This window comes from Drosophila persimilis, unplaced genomic scaffold (genome assembly GCF_003286085.1).
Source record: "Drosophila persimilis strain 14011-0111.01,24,50 unplaced genomic scaffold, DperRS2 tig00000606-arrow-arrow-pilon, whole genome shotgun sequence".
Classification (NCBI taxonomy): domain Eukaryota; kingdom Metazoa; phylum Arthropoda; class Insecta; order Diptera; family Drosophilidae; genus Drosophila; species Drosophila persimilis.
The window spans coordinates 199,885-222,546 of NW_020825324.1; the positions used below are offsets into that span (position 1 = coordinate 199,885).

General features: G+C 43.3%; 8 protein-coding genes across 9 annotated transcripts; 5 read left to right on the top strand and 3 right to left on the bottom strand.

Annotated features, from left to right (window-relative positions):
- Positions 1-252: 252 nt before the first annotated feature.
- On the top strand, positions 253-3,367 carry LOC6597363 (post-GPI attachment to proteins factor 2-like). 2 transcript variants are annotated; one of them, XM_002022368.2, is made up of 5 exons: positions 253-665; positions 2,097-2,276; positions 2,350-2,614; positions 2,693-2,911; positions 2,992-3,367. In XM_002022368.2, the coding sequence occupies exons 1-5, from the start codon at positions 441-443 to the stop codon at positions 3,150-3,152; spliced, it is 1,050 nt and encodes a 349-aa protein (XP_002022404.1). In that variant the 5' UTR covers positions 253-440; the 3' UTR covers positions 3,153-3,367. The 2 variants fall into 2 exon arrangements, with proteins under 2 accessions (XP_002022404.1, XP_026846455.1); XM_026990654.1 differs by lacking the exon at positions 253-665 and adding an exon at positions 1,976-2,011.
- A 2,754-nt stretch (positions 3,368-6,121) lies between these two features.
- Positions 6,122-6,645, top strand: LOC6597364 (barrier-to-autointegration factor). The gene is made up of 2 exons (XM_002022369.2): positions 6,122-6,247; positions 6,331-6,645. The coding sequence occupies exons 1-2, from the start codon at positions 6,122-6,124 to the stop codon at positions 6,475-6,477; spliced, it is 273 nt and encodes a 90-aa protein (XP_002022405.1). The 3' UTR covers positions 6,478-6,645.
- A 934-nt stretch (positions 6,646-7,579) lies between these two features.
- Positions 7,580-8,199, top strand: LOC113566188 (barrier-to-autointegration factor-like). The gene is made up of 2 exons (XM_026990690.1): positions 7,580-7,754; positions 7,838-8,199. The coding sequence occupies exons 1-2, from the start codon at positions 7,629-7,631 to the stop codon at positions 7,982-7,984; spliced, it is 273 nt and encodes a 90-aa protein (XP_026846491.1). The 5' UTR covers positions 7,580-7,628; the 3' UTR covers positions 7,985-8,199.
- Positions 8,200-9,075: 876 nt separating this feature from the next.
- LOC6597365 (barrier-to-autointegration factor) lies at positions 9,076-9,732 on the top strand. Its single transcript, XM_002022370.2, has 2 exons — positions 9,076-9,260; positions 9,344-9,732. Exons 1-2 carry the CDS (start codon positions 9,135-9,137, stop codon positions 9,488-9,490), a joined length of 273 nt encoding a protein of 90 aa, XP_002022406.1. The 5' UTR covers positions 9,076-9,134; the 3' UTR covers positions 9,491-9,732.
- On the bottom strand, positions 9,676-11,880 carry LOC6597366 (transmembrane protein 185B). The gene is made up of 4 exons (XM_026990622.1): positions 11,476-11,880; positions 11,340-11,410; positions 10,704-11,278; positions 9,676-10,631 (listed from the first exon to the last, which is right to left on the bottom strand). The coding sequence occupies exons 1-4, from the start codon at positions 11,511-11,513 to the stop codon at positions 10,239-10,241; spliced, it is 1,077 nt and encodes a 358-aa protein (XP_026846423.1). The 5' UTR covers positions 11,514-11,880; the 3' UTR covers positions 9,676-10,238.
- Positions 11,881-14,350: 2,470 nt separating this feature from the next.
- LOC6597367 (NADH-cytochrome b5 reductase-like) lies at positions 14,351-15,414 on the top strand. Its single transcript, XM_002022372.2, has one exon. The coding sequence runs from the start codon at positions 14,385-14,387 to the stop codon at positions 15,369-15,371; it is 987 nt and encodes a 328-aa protein (XP_002022408.2). The 5' UTR covers positions 14,351-14,384; the 3' UTR covers positions 15,372-15,414.
- LOC6597368 (band 7 protein AGAP004871) lies at positions 15,318-17,823 on the bottom strand. The gene is made up of 4 exons (XM_002022373.2): positions 17,564-17,823; positions 15,920-16,433; positions 15,694-15,859; positions 15,318-15,634 (listed from the first exon to the last, which is right to left on the bottom strand). Exons 1-4 carry the CDS (start codon positions 17,781-17,783, stop codon positions 15,425-15,427), a joined length of 1,110 nt encoding a protein of 369 aa, XP_002022409.1. The 5' UTR covers positions 17,784-17,823; the 3' UTR covers positions 15,318-15,424.
- Positions 17,824-18,246: 423 nt separating this feature from the next.
- On the bottom strand, positions 18,247-21,755 carry LOC6597369 (band 7 protein AGAP004871). Its single transcript, XM_002022374.2, is given in 4 exon segments — positions 18,247-18,764; positions 18,822-18,987; positions 19,046-19,562; positions 21,578-21,755. Coding segments are annotated over 4 exon segments (1,194 nt in total). The 3' UTR covers positions 18,247-18,431.
- Between the last annotated feature and the right edge of the window lie 907 nt (positions 21,756-22,662).

Sequence of the window (22,662 nt, forward strand, 5' to 3'; positions counted from 1 at the left end):
ATCTACAAAAAGAATTTACAATCAGTAATATTTTCCGCCCTTTACCTCAGCCGAGGGAGCTTAACTGCGCTAAGTTCGTTTGTTCATCGGTATATTTACGGTATATTTTGAAATAAATATATCTGAAATATGTATATTTCTGAGGGTCGAACGGTATATTGCATCGATAAAGCCACGGTCACACTGTCCGCAATAGTTAGCGGTACATCCACGTTTGTTTCGGCCAAATAGTGTGACCGAAGCCTCGTTACAAAAAGCAGGTGGTCAAAAAGCGAAAAGGAGGCTGGACTTGACTGCGAAGTGTTTAATTTCATTAAAAAAAGGCAGCTGCGAGTGAGGCGCGCGCGTCGTTCGGCGGTAACAGCAGGGCATACAAATTATGCGAAAGGGCATCATCCACAGCCAAACAATCAACAGCAACGACGACGCCGCCGACAAATATGCAGAATATACAGAACTCGACAGCAGTAACGTCATCGTCATCCGGGGGAACGAGGACAGGATGTGGTGCAGTATTATCATCAGCGTCAGATAGCAGCGGGGCGATACCGGAGGCAAAATCCAGAAAAATCAGTGATGGCGGCGGTGGCATTGGCAGCGTCATCTGCAGCGGAAGCGGTGGATCCAGCGGCGACAGCTGCTCCCTCCACGATCCGTCAACGGCGGTGAGAGCGGGAGTAGAGCATGTGTAACCATGGAAATTGCCTGCATTTCGATTTTACCAAATAATCTGTGTGCCAATAATTGTTGTTTTTTTTCTTGATATTTCTGCGTGTTTGTGGATTGTGTGTGTGGCCAACAAATTATATAACATTAACCCAAAGCCGAAAGGCAGCGAGCGCACGCTTATGACCTGACCCCGGTATAGCCATAGCCACCCTGTCCTTGCCCAGCCACCCCACCGTCCTGCTTGACTATGCATGGTGTTTGCGTACTTGTGTGTGTGAGCGTGGGTGGTCTGTAAATTCCTGTATGTGTGTGTGCTTGTTTTATTTATCCCTCCTCCTTGTTCTTCCGTTGCTGTAATTTTCGCAGTTAGAAGACCCATTTCCCGCCTGTGCTGCGCATGCCGCACACTCACAAACATGCACATACCCTCTCCCCGTTTCACCAAGGCTTTTTAACGTGGGTTTGTTCCATTTTGCTTTTCGCTTTTCTTTTGCAATTTTCGAAATGCGTTTTTCTTCGATTTGTTTTGCTCTCCCCAATGTTATTTACCTTTATGTTTCCATCATTCAGAAATTACAGAGCCCTCCCACCCCACCATCACTTCTCTTACCATCGTATTTCGTGCCACTTGCTTACTCCACCGCTCTCTCTCTCTCTCTCTCGATGTCTCTGTGTCCGTCGCTGTCTCTTCGCATGTCCATGGATCATGGCAACACGCGTGGGTTTTTTGTGTGCCACAATGTTCCGTGACATGTCCTGTCTGGTCCCTGATTTAATCACAACCCATTCAATTTCATTTGAAACGCCTGACCGCCAACGCTTCCTATTAATTTGGTGCTAATTAATTTTGGAGAGCGACAGGCGGCATGCGGCACCCGGCACCAGCTGTGAGCCTGATTACGTCAGGATGAATGGATGGACGGATGGAGAGTTCCAGTTTCAGTTCCAGTTCCAGTCGTTATCTATTTTTTGCCACTAATCCTTTGCCATGATGGTAAACGGCCTTGCCACCCACTCAAGGATATGTTTATTTATAACATCCCCCGCCACCATTTCCCCTGCTCCACACTGTAGGAGGCTGTGATTCGTGGTCGGTCCCTCGGTCTTCATTCATTATTCAGTTTTCGTACGAGTCTCATCAGCAAGTACGAGTACATATACATATGTGTGCATTTATAAATAGTTGTTTGGCATCAACTTTGGTTCTGTTCTGTTTATGGGGTTTTTTTGTTTGTTCGCTTATTGATTTATTCATATTCTCCTTTCACATTTATTTTTAGCGCTTTTTATTGTTGCTAATTTAACCAAATTGAAATCAGAAAACCTAACTCATTAGCGCGAGGTAAGCCTCCTCGAAACAGGAACCCATAGATGGCTCCGCCCCACCCCCTCCCGAACAATTTACTAATGCCTTCCCATATTTGCAGGCCACAAAGGATGCGCAGCCGCAACAGCAACAGCAGCAGCAGCCCATGGCCATACACTATCTGGCCAGCTTCCATGAGATCTGCATAGTGACCGCTCTGCTGCCTCTGGTGACGCTCTTCACGTGCTTTGTGACCGCCTACGTCTACCAGTACGACGATGTACACGAGACACATTGCCGCGTGAGTGTCTGAATAGCCCCCAAAGAGCACCGAAAGAAATGGGTTAACCTTCTCTCCCTTAACGGCTGTATAGGTATATAATATAATACCCTCGATAAGTGCAATTACGGGCGTCAGTCCACAGCGCTACTTCTGGCGTTTTAGCATTGCGCTACACATTGGACCACGTATCCCCATTGCCTTCGTCTACAAGAACTACTATCGGTCGCAGCTGAAGCGGATCAGCCCGGAGCTGGTGCCGCAGGCCAGTTGGCTGATCAGTCTGATTCTGGTGCTCAATTGCATTGAGATAGCGGCCCTGGGCGGCGTCACCTATATATCAAATCGGGAGAACTATCGTAAGCACATACCACAGCATACAACAGCATAAACCGAATACTTCAATTTGAGCTAATTATGGATTTCTTTGCCGGCAGCCGTGCACGAGAGAATCTTCATAACGTTCATGATATGCTCGCTGTGCTATATGCTGGCCACCATCAAGCTGAATGGTATCCTCAATGCTGGCCAGTCGCTGAATGTCCAACAGCAGCAGTCGATCAAGTGGAAGAAGTTCTTCTTTGTGGCCTCCATACTGAGCACCATCGGTCTGCTAATCTTTTTTGCCAAACATCGCTTCTACTGTCACGATTTGGGTGAGTAAAAGTACAAGACAGAACAGGAGTTTGTTTTAGATCTTTAACTAATTTGAAACCAATCTCTACCCCCCATGCAGCCTTCAGCTGGTTCGCGTTCTTTGAGTACTTGATAGCCATTGCCAATATGCTGTACCATTTCACCATCATATGGGACTTCCCATCGCAGTACATGGTGATTGTTCAGGGGCCGCTGGAAAATATATCGCAGTACTTGAGCAACAGGCCGAAAATCGACTAGAGCTGGAGAGCACTCCATTCGTTCGTTTGATTTCCGGATTTTCTTCTCTAGTGTATAGTGTCTGTGTGTGTGTGATTCCCATACGAAGCGTACAATTATTGATCTTCATCAACTTTAAAGTTTAAACCTAAGCGCTTCCATTGCAACAGAAACATTCTACGTGTAAATCATTTTTTTTTTTTTCTCAATTTTCTCTCTCTCCCTCTCTACAAACTCCCAAAAGAAAAAGAAAAAAGGAAAAACCAAAAACCAAAAGCGGAAAGGAAAATGTGTTTAAACAGAAACCGAAACGAAAGCGAAATGTTCCATAGTTCCAAAAATATTCTAATAATTATATATCGTACGGGCATAATGTCCTTTGTACACATTCGAATTACGAGTAAATGAATTAAGTAACGTAAACGTAAACATAAGGTTTAAGTGCACCCAAACAAAAGAAAAACCATAGAGTAGACATATGTATGTATGCCTAGACGACGACCGTAGCTCGCAAAAGAAAGAACAGAATACTACCAAATACCATTAGAAGAGTAGCAGAGTAGCAGAGCAGCAGAGGCCGCTTTCAAGCAGATCTCATGTCAATTCCAAAATTCAAGGAGTCAGCGTTTATTACATAGTAGCACTTAGACGTACATATCGTTTATACAGAAATAGGAAACATCATCAAAACTTGTGTGAAATTGTTTGGTGGCCCTATTGGGCTCCTAGTACCCCTGAACAGAATTCAGACAATAGACAGGCAACGAACCACAAACAACAAACCACATGGGGGAATTCTACACACACATATATGTACACACAGACATACCTTCTGATTGATGATAAACAAATCTAGCAATTAAACAACAATTCTAATTAGCCAATAAATGGAGAATGAAGTACAGATAGATGCGAAATCAGGTGAAACAACCCCCCCTCCCCTACCCCCCTCCAAAAAGTTGTATTTGCTGAACGAGTGGCATTCATAGCTAAACTAAACGAATTGTAAACCAAATTAAGAGCCTCTCATACACCGAATTTTGGAGGGGGAATAACACATACTCGCATGTATGTGTGTATGTATGTATGTATGTTTTTTTTTCTATCTGAACAAATGTAATAACATATTGAATCTTGTACCATACACATCAAAAACAGCAGAAGAAGCGAAACTGAAGCGGAAGCAGCAGTCAAGGAAAAACTCTTTTATTCCATAAGTAAAATACTATTATTATTATTATACATTGCAATATGAATTATGCATTGCATTGTATTTGCGAAAGAGATACAGATATCCGTTTGAATTTTAATCCTTTGAATAATGTAAACTAAACCAAGGCAAAAATGTAGCTAAACTAATGGAAACAATTGTTAATACTCACACAAGTGTGAGTGGAAGAATATATGGGGGGAATTATATACCTATATATATTGTATATATATGTACACATCTATGTAGTATAGTAGGTATATGTTATGCAATTATTTGAATTGAATTGAATTACCTATTGTTGATGCGTTACGTTAAATTCTCAACGTTCTATGTCTGCCCTTCCGTTTCGCTCATGTTTTGTATCTCTGTTGCCCCTCCTCCGCCGTTGGAGCACTTCTAATTATGTGCCTCTCTTACGCTTTATAAAGATATACTACATATATATGTACATACAATATATACTGTATACTGGACCCTGGTATTGTATGCAATGTACCTCCTGTTCCATATGATATGCATGTGTAGTTGTACCCTCTCTCACAGGCTATTTTCGATTGATTTTACATATATAGCATGTACTCGTATTTATGCATGTACATACATACATATGTACTATGTACTCGTATTGTATGGCGAATAACTTCTTAAACGGATGTACGAATTATTGGATGGATGGTCACTTTTTAAAATGCAACCTTTTTACCTTTGCATACATTTATTTTTAGGCGACACAAAGTAAGCGATTTATTAAGAAAAACAAAACAAAAACAACATGAAAAAACAGAAACCCAAATAACAAATTAACTATTCAATATGTAACTTTGTAGCTTCCTAATTTGAATAAAGTTTAATACAACATACAATATTTACTATAGCTTTTGCGAAAATTTTTTTAGTTAATAATGTAATATTGGTATATGTACAGAAGAAGTTTCGAGATATAGAAAGGGTATAGAAACTTCCATACGCAGTTTTTTTTTTAATTTTCGCTCTCTCAAATCGTGCTTCCCTAGACGGGAAATATGCGCACCACTCGTATTCAGTCGATAGTATCGATAGTCGTTGGGTGGGCTTGCTCCCTTTTTGTGGGACTTTCTTTTTCGTGGTGGGATATCGTCTTTTCGTGCAGCGATTATTCATTGTGGCAATTTTCTTTTTCAGCGCCACAATGTCCCTACATTCCAACCTCACTTACGTTTTATTTGTAAACTTTTATTAACCTTTTAACCATATTTTAGACACAATCAAATTAAAGGAAGCATATTAAAATTCCCAATCCTGTAGAAAATTTAATTATCAATGGGATAAAATTATGTATTTGGGGCTGAGGGTACTATCTAGCGAGTAATATTCAACCGAATATCAAAATCGGGGAATATGATTTCTGAGCATGGATAGGAACCATTGTTGACCTGTGGTTATTAAATCTTAAAGAATTTAAGCGTAATTTAGGAGAAAGATAGCTTGGTATTTTTTAAAAGTAAAGATGAAGGATGCTGTGGATCTAAGAGAAGAATTATTATTATTATTTTGAGTATTATTTTCCGCGGTTTAATTCAAATTGTTATTCTGTTTGAATAAAGAGGGCTCAAGTTGGCTAACTTCGTTGTTTCATTGGTATATTTACGGTATATTTTGAAGACGAGACGGTATATTTCTGCGGGCCACACCGTACGTCTTATCGTGGTCACACTGCATTTCATAAACGCCGCGGAAATATACGAAAAAAGGCAAAGCTAGCAATTTGCAACTCACTCAGCTCTAAAAAACGTAAAAAATGTCGGGGACATCTCAAAAATATCGCAATTTTGTGGCAGAGCCCATGGGCAATAAATCTGTCACAGAATTGGCAGGAATTGGAGAGACGCTGGGCGGACGATTGGCTGAGTCTGGTTTTGACAAGGTGCGTATATACTTATGTTGCGTGCGTGGTGTGTGTGTAACAAAGACGTATTGCTAATATACCCATATATCCATTCATTGCAGGCGTACACCGTGCTCGGGCAATACCTGGTCTTGAAGAAGGATGAGGAGCTTTTCAAGGACTGGATGAAGGATGTGTGCCATGCTAGCTCCAAGCAGGCCTTAGACTGCTACAACTGTCTCAACGATTGGTGCGAGGAGTTCCTGTAATGTATGTTAATTAGGCTAAAATGTGGAATTCAAAGGCAGAGCACAACGAGGTTCATCTTAACATTCAACGCTGGAGCTGATCTGCAGATCGCTCTGAATCCTTTGTTCAAATCAATGCCAAATTTTTAATTCCACAATAAATCTACGGTTAGGCATTTAATACTCATTGGGAAGCTCTTAAGACGTTTGTTTAATAATGTTATGTGTAAAATATATACATTTCTTCTCGAAGCGCGTTTAAACATAGATTTAACATATATCAAATCGGGAGAACTATCGTAAGCACATGCCACAGCATACATCAGCATAAACCGAATACTTAAATTTGAGCTAATTATGGATTTCTTTGCCGGCAGCCGTCCACGAGAGAATCTTCATCACGTTCTTGATATTTTCATTCATTTTTTCTTAATTTTCGGTCTCTCAAATCGTGCTTCCCAGCATCATTTATTCCAATTTGGCGCGCACCACTCTTATTCAGTCGATAGTATTGATAGTCGTTGGGAGGGCTTGCTCCCTTTTTGAGGGATTTTCTTTTTCAGCGACACAATGTCCCTACATTCCAACCTCACTTACGTTTTATTTTTAAACTTTTATTAACCTTTTAACCATATTTTAGACACAATCAAATTAAAGGAAGCATATTAAAATTTCCAATCCTTGTAGAAAATTGAATTATCAATGGGATAAAATTATGTATTTGGGGCTGAGGGTACTATCTAGCGAGTAATATTCAACCGAATATCAAAATCGGGGAATATGATTTCTGAGCATGGATAGGAACCATTGTTGACCTGTGGTTATTAAATCTTAAAGAATTTAAGCGTAATTTAGGTGAAAGATAGCTTGGTATTTTAAAAAAGTAAAGATGAAGGTTGCTGTGGATCTAAGAGAAGAATTATTATTATTATTATGAGTATTATTTTCCGCGGTTTAATTCAAATTGTTATTCTGTTTGAATGAAGAGGGCTAACTTCGTTGTTTCATTGGTATATTTACGATATATTATGAAAAAGAGACGGTATATTTCTGCGGGTCACACCGTATGTCTAATTGTGGTCACACTGCATTTCACAAACGCCGCGGAAAATATACGAAAAAAAGGCAAAGCTAGCAATTTGCAACTCACTCAGCTTTAAAAAACGTAAAAAATGTCGGGCACATCACAGAAATATCGCAATTTTGTGGCAGAGCCCATGGGCAATAAATCTGTCACAGAATTGGCAGGAATTGGAGAGACGCTGGGCGGACGATTGGCTGAGTCTGGTTTTGACAAGGTGCGTATATACTTATGTTGCGTGCGTGGTGTGTGTGTAACAAAGACGTATTGCTAATATACCCATATATCCATTCATTGCAGGCGTACACCGTGCTCGGGCAATACCTGGTCTTGAAGAAGGATGAGGAGCTTTTCAAGGACTGGATGAAGGATGTGTGCCATGCTAGCTCCAAGCAGGCCTTAGACTGCTACAACTGTCTCAACGATTGGTGCGAGGAGTTCCTGTAATGTATGTTAATTAAGCTAAAATGTGGAATTCAAAGGCAGAGCACAACGAGGTTCATCTTAACATTCAACGCTGGAGCTGATCTGCAGATCGCTCTGAATCCTTTGTTCAAATCAATGCCAAATTTTTAATTCCACAATAAATCTACGTTTAGGCATTTAATACTAATTTGGTAGCTCTTAAGAGATTTGTTTAATAATGTAATGTGTAAAATATATATATTTCTTCTTGTAGCGCGTTTAAACATAGATTTAACATATATCAAATCGGGAGAACTATCATAAGCACATGCCACAGCATAAACCGAATACTTAAATTTGAGCTAATTTTGGATTTCTTTGCCGGCAGCCGTCCACGAGAGAATCTTCATCACGTTCTTGATATTTTCATTCATTTTTTCTTAATTTTCGGTCTCTCAAATCGTGCTTCCCAGCATCATTTATTCCAATTTGGCGCGCACCACTCTTATTCAGTCGATAGTATTGATAGTCGTTGGGAGGGCTTGCTCCCTTTTTGTGGGATTTTCTTTTTCAGCGCCACAATGTCCCTACATTCCAACCTCACTTACGTTTTATTTTTAAACTTTTATTAACCTTTTAACCATATTTTAGACACAATCAAATTAAAGGAAGCATATTAAAATTCCCAATCCTGTAGAAAATTGAATTATCAATGGGATAAAATTATGTATTTGGGGCTGAGGGTACTATCTAGCGAGTAATATTCAACCGAATATCAAAATCGGGGAATATGATTTCTGAGCATGGATAGGAACCATTGTTGACCTGTGGTTATTAAATCTTAAAGAATTTAAGCGTAATTTAGGTGAAAGATAGCTTGGTATTTTAAAAAAGTAAAGATGAAGGTTGCTGTGGATCTAAGAGAAGAATTATTATTATTATTATGAGTATTATTTTCCGCGGTTTAATTCAAATTGTTATTCTGTTTGAATGAAGAGGGCTTAAGTTGGCTAACTTCGTTGTTTCATTGGTATATTTACGGTATATTTTGAAAAAGAGACGGTATATTTCTGCGGGTCACACCGTATGTCTTATTGTGGTCACACTGCATTTCACAAACGCCGCGGAAAATATACGAAAAAAAGGCAAAGCTAGCAATTTGCAACTCACTCAGCTTTAAAAAACGTAAAAAATGTCGGGCACATCCCAGAAATATCGCAATTTTGTGGCAGAGCCCATGGGCAATAAATCTGTCACAGAATTGGCAGGAATTGGAGAGACGCTGGGCGGACGATTGGCTGAGGCTGGTTTTGACAAGGTGCGTATATACTTATGTTGCGTGCGTGGTGTGTGTGTAACAAAGACGTATTGCTAATATACCCATATATCCATTCATTGCAGGCGTACACCGTGCTCGGGCAATACCTGGTCTTGAAGAAGGATGAGGAGCTTTTCAAGGACTGGATGAAGGATGTGTGCCATGCTAGCTCCAAGCAGGCCTTAGACTGCTACAACTGTCTCAACGATTGGTGCGAGGAGTTCCTGTAATGTATGTTAATTAAGCTAAAATGTGGAATTCAAAGGCAGAGCACAACGAGGTTCATCTTAACATTCAACGCTGGAGCTAATCTGCAGATCGCTCTGAATCCGTCATTAAAATCAATGCCAAATTTTTAGTTCCACAATAAATCTACGTTTAGGCATTTAATACTAATTTGGAAGCTCTTAAGAGATTTGTTTAATAATGTAATGTGTAAAATATATACATTTCTTCTTGTAGCGCGTTTAAACATCGATTTCTTTGTGCCTGTGTGTGGGGGAGAGGAGGAAAGGATTTTTACCACCATGTAAAACTCCTCTTTTCTACCATTATTGCGGGGAGGTATAGCTCAGGCATTATGTTGCAGTGTGCGCGTGTATAAGCGGCCTGTATCTGGAATTTAAAACTATTAGATGGTCTCCGTCTCCCTATTGCGTGTTCGTATGGGTGTGCGTTTTTGTGCGGCTCGAGCCGTGGTGTGTGCTGAAGGTGAAGGCTACAGCTACGGCTAGGGGCGGGTATATTTAGCATGAGGCTTACAATTAGAGTTCAGTACGAGACTATAAGCTACGGCCGATGTATGTATGGTATATATATATATAGTAATGCATGTGTGCTCATGTGAGTGTGTGCACCTATCCTCAGGTGTGCATGTGTTTGTGTTCTGAGATGTGTGTTGTCCTTAAATCTATTTGATTTCTTTTTGTTTCCGCTGTCGGTGTTGCGCTGCTGTCACTGCTGTTACACTACTGTTGTCTAGTCCGGCAAATCAATGCTCACGAATGGCACCACCGGCTTCAAGATATCATTCTTGGCCCCCTTCTTGTTCTTCTTGTCGTGCCGGCTGAACTCGTGCAGCTGTTCGTTGGCGGCCGCCGTGCTGGTGGAGGAGGAGGCATCCAATGGCACGGACTGCCCAGCATTGCTATGCGTGTCGGCATGGTAGCTGATGTTACCGTACTCCTGGAGGAACGGCATGGCCGATAGCAGGAACTGGCTAAAGGATTTGCGTATACCGAACCACCACATGTTGCCGCCCTTGGCCGTGAAGCTGAGGATGATCAGGGCCAGGATGGAGACGAGCAGCGGCGAGAAAACCACAATGTAGGGGAACTTGAGCTCCCCGTCCAGCTTGTCGCATATGACCACCTGTGGGGCAAGGACAAATCAAGAGTTAACTTACAGGATTTGCAATCATTAATCATTCCATTCGAAACTCACCTGAAAGCAGAGCAGGGGAAGAACAGTGCAAATGTTGCCCACAGCCGCATTGAGGGCCGCCTTCTTTTGCTGCAGTGAGACCTCTGGTGTGCGCATCATGATGCCGCAGAATATGATATTGTATAGCACACTGACCAGGCTCAGGCAGATGACAATCCACATGGGCACGAACACCACATCCCAGTTCCAGTAAACGAACCGATCCAGCTTCAGTGGCAGCGAGACGAACTGCAGCGCATTGACGGCCAAAAAGAGCTCCAGCTCGAAGGAGCGATCATGCTTGACGGCCCACACACAGGCGCCCACACTGACTACCGAGCCGAAGATCAGCGGGATGAACACAAGCACCCAGAGGTGGCGATCCGAGGTCAGTTTGTCGCACGCTAAGAGCTCAAACATCAGCAGTATGAGATGCAGGGCCAAGGAGATGAGCATCGCCTTGAACTGCGTGTAGGCATCACCTTCCAAGCGGTAGTGGGGATAGCGGCACCACACAATCGCACCAACGATGGCTCCCAGTATGGCTGTGCACTTCCATATCCACAGTGGCGTGAAGATGGCCCAATAAGGCCAATCTACCGGAAAACAGCGGGGATGGGTTAGGAATGGGCGGGCACTGGGAATGGGGAAGCTTACCAATGTAGTTATCTAGACGCAAGGCATATAGGGTCACAAAGGTAAAGAGGCTGCAGTGAACAATGAATTTGCTGCAAGAAGCCACAAAGAAAAGTCGTTAGTATTACCAAATACTCAGGGGATCTGCGGTACGTACCAGGGATTGAAGTCGCGAAAGAGCGATTCCAGATTCATCTTGGAGGGCTATTTTGCCATGAGAGCTGCTTACTGTGGGATCGCGCTGTGCCCGACACTAGTTGCACATTGTCGTGTGTCCTCCTTCTTGATGCCGACGATACGATGCCTTCGCCTTGGTCTTTGTTATTGCTTCTTGCTCTTGCAGTACTCACTGCTGCGCACAAATGCACGCACACTCACGCACGAGCTGCGATGGGGGCCAAAAAGATTTCGCTGCCAGGTGCTGCTCTACTCTTGCTTCTGTTGCTTATGCTGCTGCTGCTGCGCTGCGCTACTATCCCGTCTTGCCTTTTCTTTTGTTATTTACACACGCCTGGCATACTTTTCGTATTGTTCAGAGTAATACCACTAACCATACAGTATATAGATGTGCCAGTTCATACAACGAAAGTGTCACACACCGGCTTGCGCTATCCGTACCCCAGAGTGACGTCATCATGAGAGAGAGAGCGCAGAGAGAACATCTTTGCATGTGTTAGTACACACGCAATATGTTTCGACAAAAATATGTGATTGTATGTTTTTTCAGATTTTTTGAACTCTCTCAGGTCTGGTTCTGTTTTGCCATGCTTTAGTGTATGGGTGCAAATGCATTCTCACGTACTTTGCGTGTGTGTGTTTACTATTGCTGGCCGCTAGAACTGAAATTTGAGTTTGGTTCTTGTTTCGGGTCTTTTGATGGACTGACCTACCGCCACAAAATAAATGAAGAATGGGCAGGGGGTGGGGGTATGGTACACTAGGGCGCGGGAAACAAAATAAAAGCTGTTATTTGTTTGATTTATACCACAAAATATAAAATATTACAATAATATAATTACACATTTATTTCCTTATTTTAAACAGGTTGATTATAAATTATACAAATTATGCAAACGCCGTCGGTTCTCGACGTTTTGTTTATATCAAAGACTATACAATACCAAAGACTATACAATACCAAGATGTTGCATGAGCGACCAAAAAGCTGTTCTATGGCGGGTCCTAACATTAGAACCCAAAAGGCACGAGGGAGCGCGCGGGGTTTCAATTCCCTTTTCGCCTGTACTTCGTCTCTACCGCGACCCCGCTGCCCATCGGTTTCGTCTGTTCGGCAATTCTGGACTCTCGAGCCTCAGCACCGTCGAAGCGGTGGTCGCGGATCGCCGATGTCTTTGGAGCGGCACAGTGGGAAAATTCGATTGGAAAATTCTCTATTAGAATTTATCTAAAGCACTCATACAATTTTTTTACTATTTCGGCTGAGTCCCACTGTGCCGCGCCAAAGACATCAGCGACCACGCTGCCCTACGGTTTCAGCACGCAGACGATTCATATTTTGTTTTTGTATTCTTTCTCTCGAGACACACCGACTCGACGCTGACCGGGCAGCAGTAATTTTGAAAACCCTCATGCAATATACGAATGTAATAAACTTTAATATTTATGTGCATATGTATGTACATAAGATATTTTATAATTGAATTAGAAAATGTATGGGTATTGTCCATGAGAGTATTCAAGGTGCGACCGGCATCTAAATTTGTACTTTGCAGATTCCCGTCGGAAAGCGCGCGATTGACAATTGATTTGAAATATATGTAAAACCAATTCCATTTATATTTATGCATATTTACTTAAGTATATATATATATTTTCTTATATTGTATATTTAGATACATCATTGTTTTAGTTATAATAAACAAAAACGTCGAGAACCGACGGCGTTTGCATAATTTGTATAATTTATAATCAACCTGTTTAAAATAAGGAAATAAATGTGTAATTATATTATTGTAATATTTTATATTTTGTGGTATAAATCAAACAAATAACAGCTTTTATTTTGTTTCCCGCGCCCTAGTGTACCATACCCCCACCCCCTGCCCATTCTTCATTTATTTTGTGGCGGTAGGTCAGTCCATCAAAAGACCCGAAACAAGAACCAAACTCAAATTTCAGTTCTAGCGGCCAGCAATAGTAAACACACACACGCAAAGTACGTGAGAATGCATGTGCACCCATACACTAAAGCATGCTGGTGGCAAAACAGAACCAGACCTGAGAGAGTTCAAAAAATCTGAAAAAACATACAATCACATATTTTTGTCGAAACATATTACATGTACATGTACTAACACATGCAAAGATGTTCTCTCTGCGCTCTCTCTCTCATGATGACGTCACTCTGGGGTACGGATAGCGCAAGCCGGTGTGTGACACTTTCGTTGTATGAACTGGCACATCTATATACTGTATGGTTAGTGGTAATACGATAAAATATACGATGTATCGATAAAATATACCGTCCTACCCTCAGAAATGTACCGAAACATACCGTCTCATTTAAAAAATATACCGTAAATATACTGACGAATTCAAGTTCTATTTTACATATTCCTCGTTATTAATCTTCCGTCAAATATTATTAGCTATATAGAACATTTCACAATGCCCACATAATTTTATCCAATTAATGAATCTATTTTCTACTTGACCGGCTTGCTTTTATTGGATTTCTCTATAACGTTGAAATTGACAAAATATACCTTTATATACCGGTAAACGGTCACATCGATATCGGTGTGCATCTGTCGATATCCGGCCTGTTGCTATTTTAGCTTATTTTAAGTTAGATTTGGCTTATTCTAAAATTAAATAGCTTAAAAAATAATTCAAATGCTTAAAGCTTAAAATCTAGCTCATTTAAAATTTCATTTTGCTTTTTTTATAATTTTTAGCTTGTTCTAGCTTCTTTTTTCTTCAATCTACTTATGGTGACAACTCCGTGACGCTCCTTTATAAATGAATTCATTTTTCTGAAATCAAATGACCAAATTGTAGCTGTCCAAATAACATACAAATGAAGAAAAGCTCAGCTTCAAGTTAATGTTAGCCTTTTTCCCGCCACATTTTGCCCCTGAATGGACCAACACTGTTAGCATGACAGCCGACGGGGAACAGAAAGTGGAAGACGCGTTTACCATCCAGGAATCAGATTGCTGTGGTAATGGCTGTACCAACTGCATATTGGACAACAAACCTAAGCCCAGCCAGCGAGCGCTGCTAGCCGGAAAGCGAAACATTATTCTCAAGTACACCAGGTTCCGGCTGTTGCAGAGGGACAGCCACAAGGGCGATGACCAAGTGCTATTCCTACACTTTGCCGCGGATAGCGACGAAAAGGATGACTGCGTGCTGGATATTCCACCTGGACACCACGTAATGCTACGCATTGGCTCCCTGCTGCGCCCCTATTCCCCCTACTGGACGGACTTTGCCAGTAAAGAGTTTAAAATTCTGGTGAAGCTGCAGCCCGATGGTCCCATGTCAAAGAACCTGGCTGCCATGCAACTCAACGATAGGCTGGAGTTTCGTGGACCCATTGGCAACTATCAGCACGATCCAGCCGTGACCAAGTGTATTTTCATTATTGCCCAGGGCGTGGCCATCGCCCCAACGCTGCTATTGGTCGGCCAAGTGCTGGAGAACGAGGACGACATGAGTCGCATTTGGCATCTGGTATGCTCCCCCGATCTGCAGCATGTATACTTTCGTGACCAGCTTCTGGAGTTTGCCAAATACTGGAATTATCGCAGCTGCCTGTACGTGCCCCATCAGCAATGTGGCTCTGCTGCCTGTCTGGTCGCCGGACACTGTATCCAGGAGTGCGACGAGCTGCGCAGGAGCCTCCGATACAAGGAGAGGGTGTGTCTGCACCGACTGGATGCTTCCGAGCTGGAGAGCCATGCCAATCCCGCCATCCCAGGACTGCGGGTCCTTATCATAGCCGGCGATTCAGGCTTCCAGCAGGCCATGGGCGAAGCGGCTGCCAGGGCCCTTGCCGTGGCACAGGAGAATGTTTATTTGTTGTAAACACCAAAGATTAAGGATAACGAAATGCATGGTTATACGAGGATTAAACGGCTTTACAATTGGGTCTTCGGCCAGGCGGCCAGCGCGTCGATCAGCGTGCCATCAGCGGTTTTATCCTTCGACTGTGGCGGCACTTGTGGCACCTGCGGCATCATGTTGGCGTACTTGGCCAGATATGGCGTGAGCAGTTCCATTGGCAGAGGGAACACAATCGTGGAGTTCTTCTCGGCAGAGATGCTGCTCAGCGTTTGCAGATAGCGCAGCTGCAAGAGAAGGAGGTTCAGAACATAAGTCAACATATCCGCGGATATGCGGGACTTACCTGTAGGGCTGACGGGCTGGAGGAGATGACATCGGATGCTTCCTTGAGAGCCTGTGCCGACTTCTTCTCACCCTCAGCGGCAATAACCTTGGCGCGGGCATCGCGGGCCGCCTCCGCCTCGGCGGCCATAGCACGCTGCATGGACACGGGCAGAGAGACGTCCTTGCTGCGTGGGACAAGAGGATTCGAATGAAAAAGAGTACTTAGAAATAATGACAGTACTTACATCTCCACACGCTCCACCATAACGCCCCATGGCTCGGTGGCCTCGTCCAGTGTGGACTGCATGGTGTGGGCGAGGATTTCACGCTCAGTGAGCAGCTCGGAGAGATTTCGAGTGCCCACGATGTTGCGCAGCGTGGTGGCGGCCAGCAGGCGAGTGGAGGTGCTATAATCCTCGACTTGGATTACCGCATAGAGGGGATCGCTGATGCGATAGTAGACGACTGCATCCACCGTGACCGTCACCGAGTCCTTTGTCAGCATCTCCTGCTGGGGCACATTGAAGGTCACGGTTCTCAGGTCCACCCTGCGGTACTCGTCGATGCACGGCAGGATGAAGAACATGCCCGGACCCCGGGCGCCGCCACTGAGGCGACCCAGGCGGAAGATAATGGCGCGCTGGTACTCCGCCACAACCTTGAAACAGATGAATATCGAAATGGGGGACGTGATAATGAAGACAAGAACCGAGAGAATCGTCACCACCCATTCCATGCAGCCCCTCGGTTCATTCTCCGCTGCAATGGGAACAGAACAGAGCAGAACAGAATGAGAGATTACCCAGCAGCCACGACAAAGAGCAACTGTCATGATGACTAATCGTTGATGGATGTATGTGGGGTATGGGTCTCTATGTAGATGTGTTTAGCCCAGATAAGGCACACGCACCTAATCGTATTTCCTTGGCACTTCAGTTTCGCAATCTCTCCTCTACACTTGAAACAAATTGCAATCTTGGCTTCTCTAGCAACTGCAGCCGAAAGGAATGTAAGCTGCAAAGCATTGATCTTAAGTGAACCCGGAAAGACCACTTTACAGGGGGATCGGCAATCCTGGATGGGAAGGATTGTAAAGGATCCTGATCTACAGATGGAGAAAGAAGTTCCATTCTTCCATACCTTCCTAAAGAAGGCCACTCGGGACTTTGTAGCTGTGGTAATGGATAACTCGGAGATCTTACAATTGACGTCCTCTATTCCTTTTGGGCGCTTCCTTTCACCACCAGATGGACGGATCTTCCATGCCACAGCGGTCTTGCGGTCTCCAATGAGTTGTATTCCTAGGAATTCTCAGACAGATGGTCATTGCTGATTGTATTATGCGGTTTAGCATTCTCAAAGTTATCAGGCTGTAGATCTGTAGAACCATAAATCTGAAGACCTTATACTGTTTTTAAAATTTGTTAAAGACAAAGTTCCGACACAGAAACGATCTCAACAAATATAGAGAAGCAAAAAGAAAGGGGGGAGCGGAAGTCACTTGAAAGTATGATTTTTTGATAAGATATACATATATCTTATTATAGTGTCAGAACCCCTATCTGCATATCTGCTGACATATTTATCCAATACAAGTTATTTGGGTGTTGTTTTTTTTACCGAATGGTATATTGATATTGATTCTATTTATAAACATTTTCCCGACTGTCTATTAACCATTAAATGCCCATATTCCTATCCTTCAGAGTGACTGCAAACATCAGCCACAACAACCACTCCCAATCTCTCGTTTATAAGTATTTTTGAACGCAATCTAATCTAAACTTCGATTCCAGTGAAATGGGATTGAATATGGCATTTTCGGTTTTTGATCGATGAAAGAGTTGATGGAATGGAATGGATTGATCAGTGAGCGCTTGTTTTCTTACATGTTTTGAAGCCGCGATACTGTTGCGTCACAGCGGAACGCTTCCGCGGTGGCGAGTGGTCGTTCAGGCCCACCTGCGGTGGTGCTCCAGGACCCATGTTGATCATGTAGGCGGTAGAGCTGCTCGGTCCCGAGTTGCGCATATCCTCGTAGTTGGCATACACGGGGGAGTCGGCATCCTGATGTTGCTGCTGCTGCTGGTGCTGCTGCTGTTGCTCCATGGCCCTGTGTGTCTGATCTGTGATCCACCCCGGTCAGCGAGCCAATCGAAACTGTCGCCAACAAAATAAAATCGAACCCCAGTCGGGGCATTCCATTGATAAGGGCCTCGGTCGAGACTCGGTTACACTCGGCCCACACCAACAGATACTCGTATCTCTTAACTCCCGCTCTGCGCTGCGACTGAAGAGAGGCGTGCCCTAAAGCTCGGTGGGGCAGCACCCAGGGGAACACCAGAACACCATTTAACGGGCTGTGTGAATCGCATGCCATTCTCGGATGAATCATAGCTGCCCGGAAATTGTCGAGCATGGCTTTAAAATCAAATGCGTTCAGTCCCTCCGACGGTGAAAGAAAGCTCCTTCTCCGAGGAGGAGAAGAAGATAAGACTCTCATAAGACCTCCTCTTTGTTCAGAAAAAGTCCACTCTCATGACGATATAAGATCGGTATTTGTTTCGCCCTTTATTCTACATATAAATACAGCGCCTTGGCTTGTATCTAATATTATTCATATTTTATACACAAAAAAATACAAAAAAAAAAAACAACAGATGGACTAAGAACACTTCAAAGAACAATAACCTCCTCGGATTCCCCGCCATCTCTCTACACCACTCTGATCCAGTGATCCTACACTTTTATCGGATGCTACAGCAAATAGCCCACGATGTCATCGTCATCGTTGCGATCTGTGAGCGGCTGCCGCTGGCGCTGCTGTCTTTTGAGCTCGCAGCGATGCAGTGCCTCCAGATAGGGCTGCAGCACCGACATTGAGCGTCACTGATGATGCTGGTGCTGGTGGCGATGCAGGGGCGTGGCCGGTGCCGGCGGATGGGGATGCATATTGTGCTGCTGCTGTTGCTGGTGGCTGCCATGCGAGTGGGAGTTGAGAAACGGCGTGAGCAGCTCCATGGGCAGCGGGAAGATAATGGTCGAGTTCTTCTCCGTGGAGATGCTGCTGAGGGTCTGCAAGTAGCGCAGCTGCAGGAACAAGAATGATCAGCACTCGAAGGACGATGAAACTGCTAAAAGACTCACCTGCAGGGCCGACGGACTGGCCGAGATGATCTCGGAGGCCTCGCGGAGGGCACGCGACGACTTCATCTCGCCCTCGGCGGCAATCACCTTGGCCCGGGCCTCCCTAGCCGCCTCCGCCTCGGCGGCCATGGCACGCTGCAGTGCCGTGGGCAGGGAGACGTCCTTGCTGGAGATAGAGGTAAGGGATTAAGGCTATACTTTCTGCTCGATGTGGACACACTTACATTTCCACACGCTCCACCTTCACGCCCCAAGGATCGGTGGCCTCGTCCAGGGACATCTGCATGGTGTCGGAGATGGTCTTGCGCTCAGTGAGCAGCTCGGAGAGATTACGGGTGCCGAGAACATTGCGCAATGTGGTGGCTGCCAGGAGGCTGGTCGAGTGGCTGTAGTTGTACACCTGGATGACGGCCTTCAGCGGATCACTGATGCGATAGTAGACCACGGCATCCACAGTAACCGTCACCGAGTCCTTGGAGAGCACTTCCTGCGGCGGCACATCGAACGAGACGGTGCGCAGATCTACCGGATAGTAGTCGTCGACACAGGGCAGGACAAAGAAGACACCCGGACCACGGGCCCCACCGCTGCGGAGGCGACCCATGCGAAAGATCACAGCGCGCTCGTACTCGGACACCACCTTGAAGCAGATGAACACGGAGATGGGGAAGGTCAGGATCATAATCAGCACGGAAATAGCCGTCGCTAGTATCTCCACGCAGCCCATGTCATCATTTTCAGCTGCAAAAGATACAGAGAGAGAATTGGGATTAGATTCTTTGGAGATTTTAATATGCGATGCTCTTAAGTCTAGCTTTTACTATTGAAGGGGATAGCCTGGATGGAGGGAAGATACCTCTGCGATCTAAGACCGAAATAGAATGAAGAACGGCTCGTACGAGTATACAGTGTACAATTTTGTTAGAGAATTGTTGGAGCTTCATAAGAGAAAGATCTTTTCCTCCAAAAATAGAAAAACTTTGAGATTACAAAGCACAGATTAAAGACACATCATACCGCATCTGAGAGATAAGGAAAAAAGGAAATGAAGTCTGAAGAAAAAAATGAGAGCGTAAACTGTTCGTAGTTACTGTTCGTTAGGCTAATATTTTGCAGCTTTCCACTACAATTATCTTTGCCTTCAAGCAGAGCCACATAAACATCGTCCCTCTTCTATGATCCTCTCTACGGGAGTCTCTCGACACGCACTCTTTCACCATTAACACGAGTGCTGCAACAGAAAAGGCAGAAGACAAGAATAACGGACAACCAAGTAACGGCGACAAGGCTGGCACACAGCCAGCATATAACTAAATTATGAAATGAAACTGAGAATAACTCTAAAATCCGATCCATACATACAAAAAGGGATCGGTGCAAGGGTTTCATTATTTCTTTATTTTTTGTTCTATGAAATTTCTGTTTCCAAGCGCATTATGATATTTCAATTACCCTACACACCATCATACAATACATATTCCATGGCATGGCTCTGTGTTTTGGAGGTAATTAATGTGTACAAATTGCTTTTGATCTAGTAAAAAATCCCATAAATTCCATAAATATCCAGCGAACAGCAGAGCAGGAGCCGAGCATTTCTTATGCTCGACTAACTACATAAGTAGAACATTTGCTTTATTGCCAAATACGAGTACGAGTACGGGTACGAGTATATACTATACAGGCGAGTTTTCGAGTGCTACATACATCTAATATATGGTACAGTACACAAAACACGTTCATGAATATGATATCCAAAATGGTTTTATTTTTGTTGTTTTTGTGTTGTGTTTTGTTTCTTCACCTATCCAGCCGAGTAATACACGTACTCGAGAGAACTATTTATGCCCAATGGGCAAGGAATGTTTACGCCCAAAGGCCCCGGCGGGTGTTGAGTATTTCTTTCCTTTTGTTTAGATTATATGTTTCGACAGTACGATTTATATCACGGATACACGGATCGGTGTTCATATGCCTCAATCGTGGCCTGGGGGTGGGAGGGTGGTGGGATGGGGGATATTTTTTATTTATTTTCATATGTCGGCGCAGAGTTTATATTGCATACTTCATTGGTGGTCCGATCGGTACAGTTCAATGCTCAGATACAGACACACATACAGATACAATGTACTGGTTCTGAAATGATTCGGATTCATTTAATAAGAAATCGTCTCACCTCGTGCCTTGATTATGATTTTCAATCGCATTAATTTCCCATTTTCTTGAATTATGGATTTTTGCCGGTGGGGGGGGGTTTGAATGGGGGAGGGTATAGTCTACAGATCTGTGAGGTCATGTGTGCGCGCTATTTGTATCTGGCAGTCAATGTGCGTATATTTTTATGAGCTAAACAAAATGCGGCAAGCGAATCTGTGCCTAGAAATCCGGTCCACAAATCGAAGGAACTATGCAATAAAATATAATGGAAATTTATAATTATAGAGTGATAAGATATGGAATTCTTTAAATTCTTTAAATCTCTTGATGATCCTTGAGTCTGTTCACTTATACATTCTCTATGGCAGCCATTCCCATGTTAAATAATGGTATAGTTCCTTTAGGATCTTTTCGAGATCCAATATGTGAGCAAAATGGGACTTTTTATAAAAGAATCTGGCATTTTTATGGGTACAACCTTTGGGTTCCTTTTCAACTAAATATTGTAAACTTTCTTCGAAAGAGCTGCATGAAAACATATCCATCTCTTATCTGTCGCGTTTCCATCAAATTTCAACTCCTTTCTTCCCATATCTTACACGTTTTGAGTCCCTGATAGGGCAACGATGCGGAAGGTGGTATATGCACCGTATGCTGATGCTGCGGCTGAGGTGTCAGCGGAAAGGTCTCCGTCGATGAGGAGGCCTGCACTTGGCCCGATCCCGGCGAGCCGACATGAAGACGCGAGCGATGTTGATGCGGCGAGGCAGGATGCATTTCTGGACACCGACAAATTATCGAACGACCAGAGAAATAGAACAGGAACCACAAGAACTTGGAAATGAAACGGAAACTGATCGATGAGAACTGCACGCGTCCAGCGCACGTTTTCAAGTGAATGCGGAGGCGGCACAAATCCACCAAACAAACAAAACACAAAACCTCCTACAATACAAAAGCTCAACGTATCGGCGATAGAACGACTAGAAAGATACCCCCGATATGGGTATACTTATATGTATGTATATTTGGGCTAAAATAAGGGATATTTCCCTCAGATGGGGAGGATTATTAAAAAATACCTTCAAATAAAAAACCAGGCACCACATAATTATGTTCGTTCTTACAAGATTTGATAATATTGCCCCTGGAAACTAATTTTTAATATTTCATAATTAATTATTAATATTAAAACAAATAATACAAATATTTAAGTTAAATGAATTTAAATTGAAAATTAGATTATTGACATACATACAAATATTGTTACATATAATCAATGAATTTACATATGTATGAATTTATACCAAAGAAAAGAGGGTATACCCCTAGAATTTAAAAGGTAATTGGTATCAAAAACCATCCTAAACAGACATACAAGCAGCAGCAGTAGATCGTAGAACCGACAGCAGTTGCTCGACTTATTTCACACATTCACATAATATGTATACCCGCCGACCGATTCCCGATGCCCGATCCGACGGGATGGTTCGTTCTTTTTGTTTAGATTATTCGAAACAGGGCACTAGAGATGGAGATAATTTATACACCACTTCAATCACAGCATTCACAGAAGCTAAAGCTAAATGCCTTTTGTTCTGAAATGGATATACATAGAACACCACATAGACAAGTATGTATTTATGTATGTATAGCCAGAGGTATGTATAGCCGTGGTGGGGGC

Coding starts and splice junctions, on each gene's coding strand:
- LOC6597364 (XM_002022369.2), top strand. CDS start 6,122: ATGTCGGGGACATCTCAAAAATATCGCAATTTTGTGGCAGAGCCCATG. Junction 6,248..6,330: donor CTGAGTCTGGTTTTGACAAG/GTGCGTATATAC, acceptor CATTCATTGCAG/GCGTACACCGTGCTCGGGCA.
- LOC113566188 (XM_026990690.1), top strand. CDS start 7,629: ATGTCGGGCACATCACAGAAATATCGCAATTTTGTGGCAGAGCCCATG. Junction 7,755..7,837: donor CTGAGTCTGGTTTTGACAAG/GTGCGTATATAC, acceptor CATTCATTGCAG/GCGTACACCGTGCTCGGGCA.
- LOC6597363 (XM_002022368.2), top strand. CDS start 441: ATGCAGAATATACAGAACTCGACAGCAGTAACGTCATCGTCATCCGGG. Junction 2,277..2,349: donor TACACGAGACACATTGCCGC/GTGAGTGTCTGA, acceptor ACGGCTGTATAG/GTATATAATATAATACCCTC. Junction 2,912..2,991: donor CTTCTACTGTCACGATTTGG/GTGAGTAAAAGT, acceptor CCCCCCATGCAG/CCTTCAGCTGGTTCGCGTTC.
- LOC6597367 (XM_002022372.2), top strand. CDS start 14,385: ATGTTAGCCTTTTTCCCGCCACATTTTGCCCCTGAATGGACCAACACT.
- LOC6597366 (XM_026990622.1), bottom strand. CDS start 11,513: ATGAATCTGGAATCGCTCTTTCGCGACTTCAATCCCTG. Junction 11,411..11,475: donor TTTCGCGACTTCAATCCCTG/GTACGTACCGCA, acceptor GGCTTCTTGCAG/CAAATTCATTGTTCACTGCA. Junction 10,632..10,703: donor TTCCCCTGCTCTGCTTTCAG/GTGAGTTTCGAA, acceptor CTTGCCCCACAG/GTGGTCATATGCGACAAGCT.
- LOC6597368 (XM_002022373.2), bottom strand. CDS start 17,783: ATGGAGCAACAGCAGCAGCACCAGCAGCAGCAGCAACATCAGGATGCC. Junction 16,434..17,563: donor GTATCGCGGCTTCAAAACAT/GTAAGAAAACAA, acceptor TTCCCATTGCAG/CGGAGAATGAACCGAGGGGC. Junction 15,860..15,919: donor ATGGTGGAGCGTGTGGAGAT/GTAAGTACTGTC, acceptor TGTCCCACGCAG/CAAGGACGTCTCTCTGCCCG.
- LOC6597365 (XM_002022370.2), top strand. CDS start 9,135: ATGTCGGGCACATCCCAGAAATATCGCAATTTTGTGGCAGAGCCCATG. Junction 9,261..9,343: donor CTGAGGCTGGTTTTGACAAG/GTGCGTATATAC, acceptor CATTCATTGCAG/GCGTACACCGTGCTCGGGCA.